The sequence below is a fragment of the Dendropsophus ebraccatus genome, chromosome 14, assembly GCF_027789765.1.
Source record: "Dendropsophus ebraccatus isolate aDenEbr1 chromosome 14, aDenEbr1.pat, whole genome shotgun sequence".
NCBI classification, from domain to species: domain Eukaryota; kingdom Metazoa; phylum Chordata; class Amphibia; order Anura; family Hylidae; genus Dendropsophus; species Dendropsophus ebraccatus.
In genome coordinates this window covers 25,196,158-25,217,125 of record NC_091467.1, presented here as the reverse complement: position 1 = coordinate 25,217,125, position 20,968 = coordinate 25,196,158, and the positions used below count along the sequence as shown (strand labels likewise).

General features: G+C 43.7%; 2 protein-coding genes across 2 annotated transcripts; one reads left to right on the top strand and one right to left on the bottom strand.

Moving 5' to 3' along the window:
• Positions 1–2,622: 2,622 nt before the first annotated feature.
• LOC138772897 (keratin, type I cuticular Ha6-like) lies at positions 2,623–5,761 on the top strand. The gene is made up of 7 exons (XM_069953654.1): positions 2,623–3,121; positions 3,302–3,384; positions 3,512–3,668; positions 3,852–4,013; positions 4,097–4,222; positions 4,370–4,590; positions 5,161–5,761. The coding sequence occupies exons 1-7, from the start codon at positions 2,672–2,674 to the stop codon at positions 5,177–5,179; spliced, it is 1,218 nt and encodes a 405-aa protein (XP_069809755.1). The 5' UTR covers positions 2,623–2,671; the 3' UTR covers positions 5,180–5,761.
• A 9,111-nt stretch (positions 5,762–14,872) lies between these two features.
• LOC138772821 (keratin, type I cytoskeletal 17-like) lies at positions 14,873–18,739 on the bottom strand. Its single transcript, XM_069953539.1, has 7 exons — positions 18,253–18,739; positions 17,990–18,072; positions 17,665–17,821; positions 17,324–17,485; positions 17,119–17,244; positions 16,744–16,964; positions 14,873–15,678 (listed from the first exon to the last, which is right to left on the bottom strand). Exons 1-7 carry the CDS (start codon positions 18,688–18,690, stop codon positions 15,312–15,314), a joined length of 1,554 nt encoding a protein of 517 aa, XP_069809640.1. The 5' UTR covers positions 18,691–18,739; the 3' UTR covers positions 14,873–15,311.
• Positions 18,740–20,968: the final 2,229 nt, after the last annotated feature.

The window sequence follows — 20,968 nt, the reverse complement described above, 5'->3', positions numbered from 1 at the left end:
ATACTGGCCTTGAATCGATCAACTGCTGGCTCCTCCTCAAGTAGCCTCTCCTCAATAATACTGGCCTGGAATCGATAATCTGCTGCCTCCTCCTCCTCCTCAAGTAGCCTCTCCTCAATAATACTGGCCTTGAATCAATCAACTGCTGCCTCATGCTCCTCAAGTAGCCTCTCCTCGATAATACTGGCCTGGAATCGATAATCTGCTGCCTCCTCCTCCTCCTCAAGTAGCCTTTCCTCAATAATACTGGCCTTGAATCAATCAACTGCTGCCTCATGCTCCTCAAGTAGCCTCTCCTCGATAATACTGGCCTGGAATCGATAATCTGCTGCCTCCTCCTCCTCCTCCTCAAGTAGCCTTTCCTCAATAATACTGGCCTTGAATCAATCAACTGCTGCCTCATGCTCCTCAAGTAGCCTCTCCTCGATAATACTGGCCTGGAATCGATCAACTGCTGCCTCCTCCTGCTCTTCAAGTAGTCTGTTTTTAATTATACTGGCCTGAAATCAATCAACTGCTGCCTCCTCCTCAAGTAGCCTCTCCTCAATAATACTGGACTGGAATCAATCAACTGCTGCCTCCTCCTGCTGATCAACTTGTCTCTTCTCAACAATACTGGCCTGAGAGGCGAGCAATCTACTGCTGTCTCCTCCTGTTCCTCGACTTGTCTCTTCTCAACAATACTGGCCTGAGAGGCGAGCAATCAACCGCTGCCTCCTCCTGCTACTCAACTTGTCTCTTCTCAACAATACTGGCCTGGGTGCAATCAAGTGCTGCCGCATCTTCCTTGTAAACTTTTTTTTTCCAATATTTTTGTCACTATTTTGGCACTTTTATTTACTATATTTTATTATTATTTCTATAATTTTTTTTTTTCTCATTATTTTTGCACTTTTTTCCCCCCACTTTTTTCATTGTAATATCAACTGCAACCAAACGAAACTATACCCTATCACACTCCCACTATTGTAGCTGCAATTATTCAGCCGTTAGAGCAAGGTTCGTTTTCGGTTCGGTTCGGACCAATTCGAACTTCACGAAAGTTCGCCGGATCGAACCGAACCGAACTTTTCAAAAGTTTGCTCATCCCTACTAATAACCCACATGCATTATATGTCCTAGGGGGAGTTATTCTGGGAGCATCACTGATAGAGAAGGATCTGGGTGTACTTAGATAATAGACTACAGAACAGCACACAATGTCAGTCAGCTGCTTCTAAGGCCAGCAGGATATTGTCATGCATTAAAACAGTAATGGACTCTAAGGATAGGGATATAATATTACCGCTTTATAAAGCTTTGGTGCGGCCTCATCTGGAGTATGCTGTTCAGTTCTGGGCCATGATTCATAGAAAGGACGTCCTAGAGCTGGAAAGGGGACAAAGGCGGGCAACTAAACTAATAAGGGGAATGGAGCATCTTAGTTATGAGGATAGATTAAAATAATTGAATTTGTTTAGTTTCTAGAAGAGATGTTTGAGGGGAGATATGATTAATTTATTTAACTAAATAATTGGCCCCTACAAGAAATATGGGGAAAAGATGTTGCAGGTAAAAACCCCTCAAAAGACAAGGGGGCACTGCCTCTGCCTGAAGAAAAAAAGGTTCAATTTCCAGAGGCAACAAGCCTTCTATACCATGAAAACAGTGAATCTGTGGAATAGTCTACCCAAGGACCTGGTCACAGCAAAAAAAGTAGAGGGCTTCAAAACAGGCTTAGAAAAGTTCTCACTTCAAAATAACATAAATGCATATGTATAGAACCTACCCATCATCCATCCCCCTCCTTGGTTGAACTTAATTAACATGCGTCTTTTTTCAACCGTACTAACAATGTAAGGGGGAACACCCCCTGGGCTTTTGGAGCTCATTTTCATATTAATAAAGAGACAGCTATCTTTGCACTGGAGGTCTTAATCTGTAACAACTGAGGCAGGACACTGCTACAGTCACTGATTGGCTGAGCAGGTACTTTGTCCTGGATCATGGCGTACCAGGAAGCCGGGAAAAAAGTCCAGCACCTGTCAGAGAGGTAGTGCTCAGCTGATGGTCTTTTAACATGTCCTATTACACCAAACGATTATCGGCCGGAACGACCCCTAATCGGCCAAGTACAGCCGTTAATCATTTGGTGTTATAGGGCCTTTGAATATATGCCTGGAAGTACTGTCAGAACACTAGTCTATTTACATAGTGGCAGTGTTGTGGCTCTGGATCTATGAAGATGTGGTGCCCTTTGTGTGACTCCTGCATTTTCAGTTTTATGACATTATATAGAATATAAAGAAAAACTGTGTGCAACTTCAGAGTAAGCAGATAAATAATGAGAGGGTAGCATCCCATTGTAATTATTTTATACTGTACTCCAAGATAAAAATGTGTCTAGAAGATCTGCTTCAGCAATTAAAACTTTTTTCTTATAGGGTGTGTCGTACAACAGTTTTATAAGAGAAATATTATGGTGTCCTCAGAGTTACAACCAGGAACCCCAAATGAAGAGATTTTTATGGGCACAGATTTTTATGATTTATGAAAAAACCTGTATTACATGTTTACATAAGAGACTAAACCCATAGTGGGCACCACCCTACAGAGAGGTATATAAGAGGCTCACTCACACTGGTTCATTGTAGGAAGCATTCGCCACTCACTGCATTTGTCAACTTAAACCATGACCATGAGTATGAAGCATCTATCATCAGCCGGATCCCTAAGGGGAATAGGAGGTGGAAGTTGCGGTGTTTCCCGTATCTCATCTGTACGCTCAAGCTCTTCCTTCCGATCCCCAAGCATGCAAAGCTGCGGTATTGGCAGTCTTGGAGGCTTTGGCTCTAGTTTTAGTTATGGAGGAGGTAGTTCTGGAGCCTGTGGAACTGGGTATGCCTTTGGTGGTGCCAACAGTGTAGTTAACGCAGGGGAAAACATCCTAAGCACCAATGAGAAAGAAACCATGCAGGTCCTGAATGATCGATTGGCTACCTACCTAAACAAAGTGCGCTCATTGGAAATGGAAAATGCCCAACTTGATAAAAACATTCGCGAGTGGTATGAAAAGCAGACCCCATACATGTCCCCTGATTTCCAACGATACTTCAAGATTATTGAGGACCTTCAAAATCAGGTATGGATCTTCACATTATACACACATTGAATATAAGTTATTTAATAGTTTAATTTACTAAATTCTGTTATTTGAAATCAATTTTTTTTCTAAAAAAAATGTTCACTTCTCATAGTTCCACTGTTTATACCCAATATGGCAGATTTCTCAAAATTTAACAATGTCTCAAACATCTTTCAGATCCTACAAGCAAGCACCGACAATGCTAACATCATGCTTCAGATTGACAATTCTCAACTGGCTGCCGATGACTTCAAGACCAAGTAGGTTCTTGCACATTCTTGAATGTTATGTTATTTGATTTTTACTTGAGCTTGCTCAAAAAATATAGCCAGGTGTACGAGTTTCTGAGCAATTCATTGCTGCAATATTGGGTTTATTCAATTTCAGGTATGAAAATGAAGCAGCTCTCCGTGCCGGTGTAGAGGCTGATATCAATGGACTACGTCGTGTCCTTGATGACCTTGTGCTGACTAGGAAAGATCTAGAAGGACAACTCCAAATCCTTACCAATGAGTTGGCCACCTTGAAGAAAAACCATGAAGAGGTAAGGAATAGAATACTGAAAAAAGAATACTGTATTCACAATTTTTCATTAAATTTTGTGTTTTATATAAATGAATATATTAGATAATAGGTATTTTCTTAATATAGGCTTATCATAAGTAACACTGCAGAATCATTAACCATGCCTTAGAGGCGAGAACTAACATCTACCACTCCTTTGCAGGAGGTAAACAGCCTGCGTTCTCAGCTTGGTGCCAGAGTCAATGTAGAAGTAGATGCTCCTCCTGCCATGGACCTCAACAAAGTTCTATCAGAAATAAGGGATCAGTATGAGAACATTATGGCCAACAACCTACAAGAAGCCGAGAAGTGGTTCTTAGAAAAGGTAGGACAATGATAGGACACTGATCAGTCAAAAAGATAATTAATTCTGAAGCGGAAGTTGATCATGATGTTCTTGCATTATAGAGTGAAGAACTGAACCAACAGATGACAAGCAGCGCCCAACAACTTCAGACATGGAGCAGTGAAATCATCGAACTCAGAAAAACAGCCCAAACCCTTGAAATAGACCTTCAAGCTCAGATCAACCTGGTGAGTCCATTTGTGTAAGCTTTGTGAAGGTTTTCACTTAAATGGTTTATATGTTAATAGAGTATTTCATGCATCCCAGTCAGCCAACAAAGTATATCCAGTTTTATATTGTGTATATTCACTTGTTTTTCCATGTCCCATAACTAGAGGGAAGCCTTGGAGAATGCGTTGGCTGAGACTGAAGCTAGATACAGTTGCCAACTCGCCCAGCTTCAAGACTTGATCTCCAATGTTGAGGTCCAACTGGCAGACCTTAGGTCTGACTTGGAAAGACAAAACTTCGACTACAAATGTCTTATGGATGCAAAGACACATCTGGAGAATGAGATAGGAAAATACAGACAGCTGCTTGATGGAGAAGGCACACAGTAAGTATTAACCAACTGAATGTAAAACATATTGATTGCCCTTATGTATGGTGGTCAATGCCCAACGTAGAGGTCCACAGTAAGACACCCTCACATCTGGTATTATAAATAGCAGACAATGGGTGAGGCAGCTCTGAATCAGATTTTGTACTGAAAACCGAGTGATTTAGGTCATGCCTCTGTTAATGGATACTCTATTACACAGTACTAAATAATATTAGATAATGCGGCCTTCTAACCATCTAACAGCAATCTATTGTAATAAGTGGGAGAATTAAGCTGCAATTATTTTATTTCCCTACAGTGCCTCCTCAGGACAAAAGTTGAATTACTTTTTTCCTACTTAAATAGCTTTCCATTTAATGAAGAGAAATACTATGTCCTCTATAGTGAGAGGTGCTTCTTGCACCTCTTGTCCACTCTGTATTGTACAGTAGATAAGGCCAGAAAAAGTTGACATCCCTATTATTTAGAATTCTCTAATGACACATTTATAGACCATCTCCATGCTATGGTATGTGCATGTGTATATATTATTTTAGCTGAACTTATATTTTTTTTCTTTTTTAGGAGGGTCACCTTTTCCTAAAACATAACAATGATATCCAGTGGCTCAGGGGCCTCAGTTAACATGGGAGGCACAGGAAATATGGGTGGCAGCTCAGGAAGCACTGGAGGAATTAGCGTCAGCAGAAGACCAAGGATTCTAACCAATGATGCAATATAAACCTATTCTTAATGGAAAAATTCGATAGAATACCCTAGCCACCTTTTATATTATCTATGGTCTTGTTATATTAAAGCAGAAGTACCAGGCTATAAAATATTTTTGAGCATTTGTCCAAAATCTTGTGATGGTAAAGGGGGAGTTGCCCCCTATCTGTGGCCACCTTGTAGACACCTGGTCATTCTGCTTTAATTAACACAAATTACCAAAGTGTTTACTCCAAACCTCTCAACTTTACTTAGCTGTGAGCTCCTTCCACTTATTCTTCCCGCTCTATGTCCTCTGCTCTACTCTTGTCACCCTTATACTGCACACAATGTCATCATCAGTTTGTTGTATTTTGTCTGTTTTTGGATTGCCTACTCCATGTTGGAGCTGGTCAGACTGTGCAGAAGATGCTTTTTACCTAATTCATAATAAAAGAGCTTGATGCATTAACTATGAGTTTGTTGCGGCGTGTTTGCTTTGTGGGATGGATTATTAAATCATATATCATTTATTGTTTGACTTGGCAGATAAGAAAGAGGAAGTGTTATATATTCATTGTGGACCAGAGGACCTGCGCGGTGGTACACGGGGCAATATGGCTTGATCAATTCATATACAGACACTCTGGTGTTGATTTTTAATATAGGCCTAGCGGCATTAGTAGATGGGATGTGCAGCGGTTCCATTCTCTCCAGTTCGTGTTTCACAGTTCTCCCTCTCTGAACAGCTAGCACTCCTTTATAAGACCCACATGACCAAAATTAGCAGGATATGTCTGTGCTCACATGTCCGGACCTTATGTCTTCCCCATTCTGTGAGAGCAGCAATGGTAAGTGTAATACCATATCCATACTTGTGTCGTTTGGGGGCAGCCTTCCCCGCCGGTGGTGCTGGCTGGGTTTTGGTGGGGCTTTTTGGGTCTGGTCCTGTGACATTGGGGTTGCAGGGCCGTTCCTGGGCCTCCCTTCCCTGCATGTGCACGCTTTGCGGGGTTGGCGGTCGCTGACCGACACGGTGTGGAGTTAGCGTAGGGACCCGTGTGGACCAGAGGACCTGCGCGGTGGTACACGGGGCAATATGGCTTGATCAATTCATATACAGACACTCTGGTGTTGATTTTTAATATAGGCCAAGCGGCATTAGTATCAGCCATAGATGGGATGTGCAGCTGTTCCATTCTCTCCAGTTCGTGTTATATATTCATTGCTGCCAGAAGTTATCGTAGAAATAGTAAAAAAGGAACTGTAAAACCAGGGTCAGACTGGGACTAAAAAACAGCCCTGGCATATAAACCCTTCTAAAGCCCCCCCCCCCCCCCCCCCCCCCCCCCATGGCACAAAATCTCCAGTATTTAACCCAGGTGTCGGGAAGGCAGGCTGTGGGATGAAAAAAGACGAGTGCAGCCCTAGAACGGACACCTTCCCCAGCTGTCCCTGCCTATTGCCTCAACAGCCCTAATTGGCAGCAGACAACTGGGTGACGTTCCCTAACCTGATGCAAGTGAAAATACAGAACAAATACAAGTTGTACACAAGAAAGGGATAGTCAGAGGTCCTAGATGGTAACAGCCGGTCAAACAAGGTACAAAATTGAGATCCAAGGAATAGTCTGGGTACACGCCAAAGGTCGGGTAGTTAGAAGTACCAAACAGTATAAATTGCTAGGTCAAGAAACACTAGGTAACTAGGCTCTAACGCTGGCAAGGGATGGGAAACAGGGGAAGGTGCTTTTGGAACCTGTAGTCCTGATTGGGGCTGAAGCTCTAGATCCTGCCCAGATACCAACAGCTGACTGGTGTCAATCAACAGTCAGTAAACCCACTACACCTTGTGCTGATCGGCCAGGGGAGCCCTAGCCACTGCTACAACAAATATCAGAGTAAAACATGAGAAGCAGTCTGGCCGCTATGGACGTCGTCGTCACACCCCTAAAAACTGGCCTGAGCGGTTGTTATGTCTGCTCCACAGTGATTATTTTTGTCATGGTGTCTGCCATTTTAAAAAAAATAAAAAATAATTGAGCAGCATGCTTCAATGTTTTGATAAGCAGTTTTTTTTGTTTTGTTTTTTCCCCATGAAACCTGAAAAAGATTTTCTGTAACTGATAAATGACTTTAAAATACAAAGAAAACTAGTGAATGTCACTCAAGCACCCAATCTGGGCCTGACATGATGTGAAAGAAAATGTGATTAATCAGTCCAGCTTTTTCCATTGCTCCATGGTCCAGTTTTGACGCTTATATGCCCACTGCATAGGTAATTTTCCTTTGGTATTGGACCAGGAAGATTTACTCACCTTCACTCATGGGTCAATTTGCTTTTGGTGCCCATGACCATGCTGCTAGTTCACTGGTTGTCCACTTTTGGAAGGTACTAAGAATATACAAAAAATTGTTGTTTTGGAGATGCTCTGACGCAGTCATGGGGCCATCACAATTTGGCCCTTGCCACAGTCCGTTAGGTCCTTACACTTTTCCAGTTATCTGCTTTCAGTACAGTACTGTACATCAACAGTCAACACCAAGAATTGACTGATCACTAGAGATGAGAGAATTTACAGTAGGAACAAAGCGAAGCACTTCAAAGTCTGCAGCCTGATGAGTAGAATGACGATAGGAACAAAGCACTTCACTTTGTTCCTCTTGTAAATTTGCTCATCTCTACTGATCACTTGCAGGCACATGTCAGGTGCCAATGTCATATTGTTTGTGTCCCCCCCCCCCCCCCTTAGTCACATTGTGCATAGTGCATGGTTCCATGAAGGCCCGGACTGACAATGTGCCTGACCAGGCAGATGCCCAGCGGGCCATTTGGATCTTCAATCAATGTATCATCTGAGTTCCTTTCTCATTATTATTTATTATATTTAAATAATACCCAAAAGACGTGTCTAATTAAACAGTAATTAAAGTTTTGAAGTACGGCTGTCAAGATATATGGGACCAGCAAGACAAAGGACAGCTGCAGCCCTAGCACTGGTACCCGCCTAGCTGTCCCTGCCTACTTGCCCCAACAGCCCTATACGACATCGGATAACTGGTCGGCTGTCCCGATCCCATATAGTGTGAACATGTAAATAACGAAATCTGATAGATTGGTCCAAAAAGCCAAAAGTCAGAAGTACCAGATATACCAAAATGCAGGAAACGCTAGGTCAAGACACACTAGTAAACTAGGTTCTATTGCAGGCGAAGAGGGAGGGGAATAGACAGGCTTAAATAGGAGGTGAAGTCCCAGTCCCAGAACTGATTGGGGCCTGGGACATTAGCGGCCGGTTACCACGAACGTCATCGTTGCGTCTGACAGGCCGGCCCGGCAGTGCCAGGAGCAAAGCGTGTGGCCCAGCTCGTGACAACGGCACTTATTTGAATGTATGTTGTTCGCTGGTCAAATGCTAGTAGGGGACTCTGTACCTCCAATCAAAGACTCGATAGAATAAAATATATATATGCATTTAGTGCCGCAGACTGGATATGGATAAAACTTTATGTACCTAACTGTAACTTGCAAGCATTGCAGGAGACTTACTGTTCAGATGACATGGAGTGTGGCAATTCCGCCTTTGGACTCCGGACAACAAAAGGCAACAAAAAGCGCGTCGGGGTGGTGGCGTCCCAGAGGCTATACACCCACAATATACTAAAGGTATACTTTTTTCTATATGCCTAGGAGCTAGTGGGGTTAGTGACTACAAGGCGGTGTTTCAATAGTTGCACCATTGATGTCGTAAACCTTAACCCTTTCCCGCAGGAGGACGTAACTGTACGTCCACGTGCGGGTGTGGGCGTTCAGAGCGGAGCCGCGCCGTGACCCCGCTCTGAACCGCTGCGATCCCGAGTGCCTCATGTAGCCCGGGATTGCGGCTATTAGCGGGCACGGTCCGATCACCGTGCCCGCTAATTAGATAATCGGAGGCAGTTGTCAAAGCTGACAGCTGCCTTTGATTACCGGATTCAGCCGTTCCCTGGTGTCTAGTGGTGGAGATCGCTCCTCCGGGACGTTGTCCCGGAGGAGCGATCTCCGTTACTGAAGCCGGCCGGGGACCGCTCCAAGATGGCGCTGTCCCCGACTCGGCACTTGTTTGTTTTCGGCTGCAGCAGCCGAAAGCAAACGAGTGCTGATCTCATTGATCTTTGCTGTATAAGTATACAGCAAAGATCTCAATGAGAGATCAAAGTGTATATACTAGAAGTCCCCCAGGGGGAATAACCCTAACCCCAGGGGGGCTTCTAGTATATGTGTAAAAAAATAAAATAAAGTGTTGATGTCAATAAAAGGCCCCCTCCCCTAATAAAAGTCTGAATCACCCCCCTTTTCCCAGGTTATAAATAAAAGTAAATAAATAAATAAACATGTTTGCTATCGCCGCGTGCGTAATCGCCCAAAATATTAATTAATCACATTCCTGATCTCGCACGGTAAACGGCGTAAGCGCAAAAATATCCCAAAGTGCAAAATTGCGCATTTTTGGTTGCATCAAATCCAGAAAAATTGTAATAAAAAGCGATCAAAAAGTCGCATATGCGCAATCAAGGTACCGATAGAAAGAACACATCATGGCACAAAAAATGACACCAGACACAGCCGCAAAGACCAAAGGATAAAAGCGCTATAAGCCTGGGAATAGAGCGATTTTAAGGAACATATATTTGTTAACAATGGTTTGAATTTTTTACAGGCCATCAGATACAATGAAAGTTATACATGTTATATATCGTTTTAATCGAAACGACTTGAGGAACATATGTAACATGTCAGTTTTTCCATAGGACACACGGCATAAAAACACATTCCCCCCAAAGAAAAAAAATTATGTTTTTTTTTTTTTAAATCACTGCGCATATAATTTTTTTCTGGTTTCGCAGCATATTTTATGCAAAAATTCAGCCTGTCATTGCAAAGTACAATTAGTGACGCAAAAAATAAGGGCTCATGTGGGTCTGTAGGTTTAAAAATGCAAGTGCTATGGCCTTTTAAGCACAAGGAGGAAAAAACGAAAACGCAAAAACGAAAATTAGCCTGGTCCTGAAGGGGTTAATGCTTGATATGCACTGTGCACTTTACAGCCATATATGTTGTTTACCCTATGAATTTTCCATGTGATCCGCCCCCATATATTTATTTATATATTTATTTATATACTTTCATCAGGGATTTTAGCATATGTCATTATAATAATCCTCTGTTGCGAAGATTCGACCTCTGCGCCAGAGGCTGCGCTTTTGACATGAAGTCCGTGCCTGGTTTTCTTATGTTCTTTGCTTATGTCTTTTGTAATCCGGTCCATGTTTTCTCAGTTCTCCCTGCACTTTCCTTGTTGTGGTCTATTCACTAATTGTGTCTGCTGTGTTGTGATTGACAGGTCTCCTCACCTCTGTGATTCTCTTGTGTGTTTCTCCTGCTCAGCCTATTAGCTTGGAGTCCGGGACTTCTGCTGCTTTATAAGCTTCTCCATCCCTTCAGTCTGGGCTCTTGATAGCGTTGTCTAGCTAGTCTGTACTGCTAGATCCAGCCTTTGCTATACTGCCTGTTTTCTTGCCATTCTTTGTCTTTAGGTTCTGTTATTGTTTAGTCCTCAGTGTTCCTTGTGCTGTCCCCAGTTCATCTTGCTACATTCTCTGGCTTTGGCTCCACTGTTACCTTGTTGCATCTCTGGCTTTTGTCCTCCATTGGTTTGGTCCCCTGTTCCTTGCTGCCTTATTTGTCCTGTCCTTCTGTGCCCCTTTGATTTGTCTACTGTCATTGTACCTTGTACTTCCTGTACTGTGTCTTGTCTGTGTTTTGCACTTATTCGAGTGCAGGGATCTGCACTATATATTTATTTAAATGAAGTTTAGATAAGCGGCAGCACTAGTGTGGTGTTCACAATATGGGATACATAATGTCATATTTACTGTGTACCTGGAATTTTTTTTTATAAAGAATGATTATCAGGCAGCTCTGGGCTCAATCACCATTTTTTAAAGTACTTCCCTATGTACCTTATCGGAGGCGCCGTTGTCTCCGCTCCCTGCTGTCTGTACCTCAGGAGGTGCCGTTGTCTCCGCTCCCTGCTGTCTGTACCTCAGGAGGCGCCTTTGACTCTGCTCCCTGCTGTCTATACCTGAAAAGGCGCTGTTTTCTCCGCTCCCTGCTGTCTGTACCTGTGAATTAGGAGGCGAATCTTCCTGATCTATCTCCAGTGTGACACCCAGTGTAATGTGATTCTGTGGTGCCGTCTCCTAATGCACAGGTACGCTCAGCAGTACAGTTGATCGAACCTCGGGAAATCCTAGTTTTGATCGAACTCGAATATTCACGAACCTGCCACATTATATTGCTGATGCCTGCCTAGTCCGTGGGGAAGGAGAGTGCCCGGGTACTGCCTGGAATTCCGGGATTCAGCCTATTACCTATTCCAGGCGGTACCCTGGCACACTCCTCCTTCCCCACGGACCAGGCAGGCATCAGCAATCTAATGCGGCAGGTTCGTGAATGTTCGAGTTCTATAGAACCTAGGATTTCCTGAGGTTCAATCAACTCTACTCAGCAGCGGAGATAACAGTAGCAATACCTCCAGTAAAGTATTCCATCACAAAATTCAAAATAGAAATAATTTAGAAAAATGGCTCTTGTATCATGGTCGCTGTATATATAGATACAGGTGCTTTATAGATCGGTGTAGGGAAGCTTGGCTCCCCAGCTGCTGCAAAACTACAACTCCTATTATACATGGACAGTCAAAGCTAAAACGTTGGCTGTCCAGACATGATGGGAGTTGTAGTTCTGCAACAACTGGAGAGCCAGGGTTCCCTACCTCTGCAGATGTTAGGTAAGGTTTATATAAATGTAATATATATTTGGAGAGGGCAGTTATTAAGGGGTTAAGTATATAATAATGTACAACCAGACCAGACCCCTAAATAGACACCAGACACTCTCTTGTGTGTCTCCCCCCCATCCCAGAATGGTGTCACCCTGTACCCGCCTGCCCCCCTCCCCACTCCAGACTGGGCACCCTTCACCCCCCTCCCCAGACTGTGCACCCCTGATTGTCCTCCCCTTTCCACACACCTGTATTTTCTTTCTTCCTCCTCCATAGTGCAGTGTACATACAGGACCTGCGGTGACATCAGTGGCGGATTATAATGTGGGCGGTTTGGGCGGCCGCCCGGGGCCCGAGGCTCCGGGGGGGCCCATGCCACGCCGCCCACATTATAATGCCTCCCGGGAGGCCCCCTTCCCCTCGCCACTGCACTCTTGTGACCGCAAGCATTGTTTCGCTTGCGGTCACAAGAGTCTCCGGCTGATGCGCGGCTGCCGGCGGTGTCCCGTCCTCTCCCCGGCAGTGCGCGCATCACACAGCTCCTAGTGCCGCCTGGGGCCCTGACTTCCGGTACTGGGAGCGCACGTACCGGAAGTCAGGGCCTGAGGACCGGACACCGCCGGCAGCCGCGCATCAGCCAGAGACTGCAGAAGGAGAGAGGATCGACGGGGGAACGCAGGGTAGGTGAGTTGTATTTTGTTATTTTTGTGTTATTTACTGACTGAGGGGGGGGCATCTATAAAGGGGAGAGGAGGGGGACCATCTATTAGGGGGAAAGAGGGGGATCATCTATAAGGGGGGAAAGAGGGGGATCATCTATAAGGGGGGAAAGAGGGGGATCATCTATAAGGGAGGGGGGAGAGAGGGACCATCTATAAAGGGAGGGGGAGAGGGGGACCATCTATAAGGGAGGGGGGAAAGAGGGGGACCATCTATAAGGGGGAGAGGGGGACCATCTATAAGAGGGGGGGAGAGGGGGACCATCTATAAGGGAGGGTGGAGAGGGGGACCATCTATAAAGGGGGGAAAGAGGGGGACCATCTATAAGGGAGAGGGGAGCATCTATAAAGGGAGGGGGGACCATCTATAGAGGGAGGGGGAGAGGGGGACCATCTATAAAGGGGGAAAGAGGGGGACCATCTATAAGGGGGAAAAAAGGGGGACCATCTATAAAGGGGGAAAGAGGGGGGCCATCTATAAGGGGGGAAAGAGGGGGGCCATCTATAAGGGGGGAAAGAGGGGGGCCATCTATAAGGGGGGAAAGAGGGGGACCATCTATAAGGGGGGAAAGAGGGGGGCCATCTATAAAGTGGGAAAGAAGGGGACCATCTATAAAGGGGGAAAGAGGGGGACCATCTATAAAGTGGGAAAGAAGGGGACCATCTATAAGGGGGGAAAGAGGGGGACCATCTATAAGGGGGGAAAGAGGGGGACCATCTATAAAGTGGGAAAGAAGGGGACCATCTATAAGGGGGGAAAGAGGGGGACCATCTATAAGGGGGGAAAGAGGGGGACCATCTATAGAGGGGGAAAGAGGGGGACAATCTATAGAGGGGAAAGAGGGAGACCATCTATAAGGGGGACTATCTCCTATAGGATTAGCACCCTCCTCTCCTGACATCCTCTGTGCTGCTGGGCGCTGCGACCTCCCCTATAAGACCAGCACCCTCCTCTCCTGACATCCTCTGTGCTGCTCGGACCTCTCCTATAGATCAGCACCCTCCTCTCCTGACATCCTCTGTGCTGCTGTGACCTCCCCTATAGATCAGCACCCTCTTCTCCTGACATCCTCTGTGCTGCTCGGACCTCTCCTATAAGATCAGCACCCTCCTCTCCTGACATCCTCTGTGCTGCTGTGACCTCTCCTGACATCCTCTGTGCTGCTGTGACCTTGGGGGGGCAACATCAGGGGACCAGGTGAGGTGGCAATATGTTTATTGGGGGCAGTGGAGGTGGGGTGGGCAATGCTTACTGGGGGTAGCAGCAAGGGACCAAACATTATGTTTATTGGGGCCATCAGGGAGGGGAGGCAGGCAGTGTTTATTGGGGACAGTGTGTGTGTGTGTGTGTGGGGGGGGGGGGGGGGCAGTAGCAGATTATAATGTGGGCAAATTGACTGGGGGGGGGGGGGCCAGGTTGGGTGGACAGCCCGGGGCCCAGGGTACATTTAATCCGCCACTGGGTGACATCATAGTCACATGTCAGGACATGTGAGGACGCTTCCAGGCTGCCTCATCCACTGTGATCCTTCTCTCTCTGCTCCCTGTGATGGCGCCCCCCCCCCCCCCTGCACCCGGGGCTGCTGCCCCCCCCCCCCTCCCTACGGCCCTGCTGTGCTGTGTTGTTCCCACAGACACTCCTCCTCATAGCCAACAACTGGTCACACCGGCGACACACCTTAGTCACTGATTGGCTGAGTAGGCAGGTTTTGAAGGGACAACATGTCACAGAAAGCGGCAGGCAGCAAAGGGGGCAGAACACTCTAGAAACATGAACTACAGGAGGAAACAGGGCAGGAGAGTATGGCTTGTTCTTTATTTTTTTCTGAGGTAACTATAAGTAATTTTATGCTGCAGGAGCTCAATAATGTTTGTACGCTGGTAGAATTTGTGTGTCAGGACTGCTCTTTAGTCGAAGACTGTCCCTGGTTCTATGACTTTATTTTTTTTGCTATTTTTACAGTATCTACTGGCAGCAATGAATAAATAACAAAACCAGAAGCCCTCTGTGATCCTTCCCTCGAAACAAACAACAAATTCATGGTTAATGCATCAAGCTGTTTTATTATCAGGTAGGAAGGATTCTATGACAGGCCCCAACATAGACTAGGCAATTCAAAAATACATAAAGTACAAAAATCTGATGATGACATTGTTTGTAGTATAAAGGTGACATGATAGACAAGAGTAGAGCAGAAGACAGATAGCAGGAATAATAAGTGAAAGGAGCTCACAGCTAAGTCAAGGTAAGGTTTAGAGTAAACAGTTTGGTTATTTTTGTTAAGTAAAGCCGAATGAATAAGTGTCTACAAGGTGGCCACAGATTGGGGGCTCAAGGCTTCGGCCAACATGCCAAATAACTTTTCCATCTCAGCCATATACAGATCAGTGGATTTAATGCTCAAAAATGTTTTATTGCCTGGTACTTCCGCTTTAATAAAACAAGACCATAGAAAATATTAAGGGTGGCTAGGGTATTCTATCTAATTCTTAGTCTGGGAATAGGTTTCTTTTGCTTCATCAATTACGATCCTTGGTCTTCCACTGCTGCCAATTCCTCCAGTGCTTCCTGAGCCTCCCATGCCACTTATGCTTCCTGAGCTTCCCATTCCACTTATGCTGCTTGAGCCTCCCATGCTGCCCATGTTTCCTGAGCTTCCCATGCTGCCCATGTTTCCTGAGCCTCCCATGCCACTCACGCTTCCTGAGCCTCCCATGTTTCCAGAAGCTCCCATGCCACCCATGTTTCCTGAGCCTCTAATGCCACTCATGTTTCCTGTGCCTCCCATATTAACTGAGCTCCCGGAGCCACTAGATACCATTGTTGGGTTTCTGGAAAATGTGTCCCTCCTAAAAAAAAAAAAGAAGAAAAAATATAAGTTCAGCTAAAATTTATTCTATAATATATACACATTTACATTTCATCAATAACATGGACATGGTCTACAAATGTGTCATTGGAAAATTCTAAATAGGGTCAACAATAGGGTCCATAATAGGTAAACTTTTTATGGTCCTATCTACTGTAGTAGCTAGAGTAGAGAACAACTACAAAAGGCAACTCTCACTATGAAGGAAACAATTGTTCAGTTTGCTGAATGGAGAGCATTTTTTTTTTATTTCTTTAATTATTTTCCATAGTACAAAATCATGTTAAAACCTTCAATTATCCACATCCTACCCCATACAATCTCCATTTGCTAAATATACCCGGTCTAGTTCATTACCATTCATTATAAAACATAAAAACATAACCAAACAACATTATGCTCCTGAGGGGATTTCACCAGGGGGCTCAATCCATCCCTTTACCAGGTACTATCCAATTTTTAAACATCTAAAATCTTACCATCTTAACATCTTACCCCTTACCATCACTATATCACAGTTTACTTACACCACCACTATATCTTACTATACTAACCGCAGAACCCCTACACCGCCGGGAGAGCACAACAAACTAGCTTAAAAATTTAATTAAATTTAAATTTAAAAATTATAAAGTTAACTCATTTAACGCATTTTTAATAGTAGGGGACTTAGTAGGGGATTTAGTTTGTCCTGTGGGGGCACTGTAGGGGAATAAAAAAACTTGCTGCCAAATTCACCCACAGATTACCACGAATTGCTCTTCGTTTTTAAAGGCTAAAATATATAATATATAATACTAAACCTATGTTGCTAATGGACTAGATTATCTAAGACCCCAGGCGTTCTCCACTCATCATCTCTTATTTATAATACTAGAAAACCATTGTCTTCTTGAATAGTAAAGGAGTCTTTGAGTCTCCTCAGTTTCATCCTACAATGGGCCACATGTAATCTCCGTGTTTATTATAGACCTCTACGTAGGGCATTGGCCACCATACATAGAGACAATCAATATGCTTTAACATTCAGTTGGTTAATACTTACTGTGTGCCTTCTCCATCAAGCAGCTGTCTGTATGTTCTTATCTCATTCTCCAGATGTGTCTTTGCATCCAGGAGACATTTGTAGTCGAAGTTTTGTTTTTCCAGGTCAGACCTCAGCTCTGACAGTTGGACCTCAACATTGGAGATCAAGTCTTGAAGCTGGGCAAGTTGGCAACTGTATCTAGCTTCAGTCTCGGCCAATGCTTTCTCCAAGGCTTCTCTCTAATTGTGACATATGGCAAAGCCAAGTAAATATACGCACTAGAAAGGTGACTAACATGCTTTGCTATCTGACTAAGATGTATGAAAGGGTCTTTTATGGATATATCAACCATTTAAGTGAAAACCTTCACAAGGCTGACCCAAATATACTCACCAGGTTGATCTGAGCTTGAAGGTCTATTTCTAGAGTTTGGGCTGTTTTTCTGAGTTCGATGATTTCACTGCTCCATGTCTGAAGTTGTTGGGAGCTGCTTGTCATCTGTTGGTTCAGTTCTTCACTCTATGGTGCAAGAACATCATGGTCACCTTCCCCTTTAGAATTATCTTGATGATTGCTCAGTGTCCTATCAATGTCCTACCTTTTCTAAGAACCACTTCTCAGCTTCTTGTAGGTTGTTGGCCATAATGTTCTCATATTGATCCCTTATTTCTGATAGGGCTTTGTTGAGGTCCATGGCAGGAGGAGCATCTACTTCTACATTGACTCTTGCACCAAGCTGAGAACGCAGGCTGTTTACCTCCTGCAAAGGAGTGGTAGATGTTAGTTCTCACCTCTAAGGCATAATCTATAATTCAAAAGTGTTACTTTTGACAAGTCTGTATTAGGCCTAAACTCTAGAACATTAATTCTAAGCATAAAACACATCATTTAATGCTAATTCTTAATATTGTGAATAAAGTAGTCTTAATTTCTTTTTACCTCTTCATGGTTTTTCTTCAAGCTGGCCAACTCATCAGTCAGGATTTGAAGTTGTCCTTCTAGATCTTTGATAGAAAGTGTAAGGTCATCAAGGACACGACGTAGTCCATTGATATCAGCCTCTACACCGGCACGGAGACCTGCTTCATTTTCGTACCTAAAATTGAGTAAAACCTTAACACTATAGCACAGAGCTATGGTATAATTCACAATACTGTGTTCTCCAGAACTTTATTTCCTGTGGTTAGGAGCCTACTTAGGTACCTTGTCTCAGCACCTGCGAAAAGTCAAAGAACATAACATCTAAGAATGTGCAAGAACCTACTTGGTTCTGAAGTCATCGGCAGCCAGTTGAGCATTGTCAATCTGAAGTGTGATGTTAGCATTGTCAGTACTTGCTTGTAGGATCTAAAAGATGTTTGAGACATTGTCAAATTTGAAACAATCTGTTACATTGGGTTTAAATAGTAATTATTTTAGAAGTTGCAGTTGTATTTAACCTTAATTGATTTTCTATAATACAATTTCGTATATTTAATTATAAAATAATCTATATGCATTCAGTCTATTCAATGTCAAGATCCATACCTGATTTTGAAGGTCCTCAACAGTCTTAAAATATCGTTCAAAATCAGGGGACATGTATGGGGTTTGTTTTTCATACCACTCACGAATGTTCTTATCCAGTTCTGCATTTTTCATTTCCAGAGAGCGCACTTTGTCTAGGTAGGTAGCCAGTCGGTCATTTAGGAACTGCATGGTTTCTTTCTCATTGGTGCTGAGAATGTTTTCCCCTGCGTTAACTACACTATGGCCACTTCCAAAGGCAAGTCCAGATCCACAGGCTCCAGCACTACCTCCTCCATATCCAAAGCCCCCAAGACTGCCAATACCGCAGCTTTGCATGCTTGGAGATCGGAAGGAAGAGCTTGAGCGTACAGATGAGTTACGGGAAACACCACAACTTCCACCTCCTATTCCCCTCTGGGATCCGGCTGATGATAGATGCTTCATACTCATGGTCATGGTTTAAGTCGACAAGTGCAGTGAGTGGCAAATGCTTCCTACAATGAACCGGTGTGAGTGGGCCCTATTATATACCGCTCTGTAGGGTGGTGGCCACTATGGGTTTACTCTTTCATGTAACCACGTAATACAGGCTTGTGCCTAAATAATGAAAATTTGTGCCCATAAAAAAGTTTTCATTTAGGGTTTCTGGTTATTCTGAGGTTAATATATTATTTCTCTGATTAAACAGTTGTACGGCACACCCTATAAGAAATAAGAGCAGCACTAGACACATTTTTAGACACATTTGAGTACAGGTTGATGTAATTACAATGGGATGCTACCCTCTCATTATTTGTCTGTTAACTTTAAAGTTACGCCTACTCTACCTATACGTTTGTATGTTCTTTATTGGTGAAAAATGAATCTAGCTTAGCAGTAGCAATTTAAATGCATTCACCTAAAACACCTGAGCATGTACATTACACATACAGTCTATGACACACAATAAAAGGAACATTTCATGTTTTTCCTTCACTAAAACATGGGATACAAGTTTATTTTTAGCAATGTATCAGATGGCAAAATTTGCAGCTCATATTTATTGTTTAGTAGTGATAGAAACTCTATACTCTGCTGTTCTAGAGTAAGTGGCATGTAAATTTGAAGAAATGTTCTCTCCGTGTTCTTTACATGGAGTATATGTAAAGGTAGAAGACGGCACTCTGTCCAGTAGTGGGGCTCGTGGTAGGAGGCAATCCTAGGCAATGTAGTAGAAGAATCCCGGCACTCACAGATAAATTATGCTTAATTTATCTGTGAGTGCCGGGATTCTTCTTCTACTTTACATATAGTAAACATTCACAGTGTAGGGAGAAAAGATAAATAAATCCTTAAATTTAATCAGATCTAAAGCCAACTTTAGTGCTGACTGGTCATCCTATATATTACAATAATTCCTGGGGGTATATGAGTACTAAGAGCTATTACTACAGGTGATAGCTAGTTCTGCCTGTTCATATTTGCACAGGGCTGTGGTACACAGTTGTAATATTGTAAGTGCCCGTGATGCTAGAGCTCTGTACATATGATCAGGGGTGAACATACAGAATGTAACATAAAATCAAGAAAACTACATGAACAAAATAAATAACAGGCTGGTACGTAGTGAGAAAAGACCCTATCCGCAAGGGTTTATAGGAGAGGCTGAGGAAGGGGAGAAAGTAGGTAAGGGAAGAATATTGTGCTTGCGACTACATTAAAATAAATCTTGTACATGTATAGGCCACGTTCACACAACGTATATTTTAAATTAATCATTAATTCAAAATATGAATTGCACTATAATTAATGGAATCCCGGCCGGAGTGTATACACACAGTATACACTCCGGCTGGGATCCCTAGCGGTCGCAAGTAAAACTGACATGTCAGTTTTGTGCGGCTGCTATTCATTGAATAGTTGCCACACAGAACTGTCAGTTCACAAAAGGGCAAGTGCAGCTCTGGCCGCACTCTCCATTGTGTGCGCCCGCATCCCTTTCAACATAAATGAAGTTCATCCGGCCGGTACTGCAGTTACGGCCGGGATGATCTTCACTGTCGCCGGCCATTCTGTGACTCAGCCGGGTCAAAGAACGGCCAGTGTCTTACACTGTGAGAACCCGGCCATATAGTGTATACTCATATTAGACAGTACTAGTCACTGTGGGTCCAGAGTGTATTTATACATTAGCATTTCAAAGGCCTTGATTACAGGAAGCAGCCATTGAAACCAGGTATGGGTGTTGGTCAACCCCCACTGAAAGGTGTATGAGTGGTCTAAGGGTGGTGACCATGGAGTGGGTGGTAACAATATTTAGGTGATTTGAGCCATGTGATACCCTCTGTTGTCTCGCTCTTCTTCTTCTGCCACCCTTGGACAAACATGAATTTACTAGGAAATAATATATTTGTACCTTCGTTGTGTGTATATAGAGAGGGACCATGCAGTATATTATCAGTGCACCGTTCAAATGCTTGCATCTCTGATGGTATAATGGTATAGGCTTGTATTAGTGCCTATACTGTGCGCAGCTTACACATCTGGAAAGGCACTATCAGCGCTGAACAGTATATAGAAATTTTAGGTCAACGTTTCTTTCAGGGAATGCCAAACCACATACTAAATTCATCACATTGGCATGGCCTCACTAAATAAGAGCCTGGATGTTGAATGGCCTAGACTTTGGTCTAAACATTTGACGTATTATGAAACAAAGTTATTCAGCAAAGAAGACCCAAGACCGTTGAGTAGC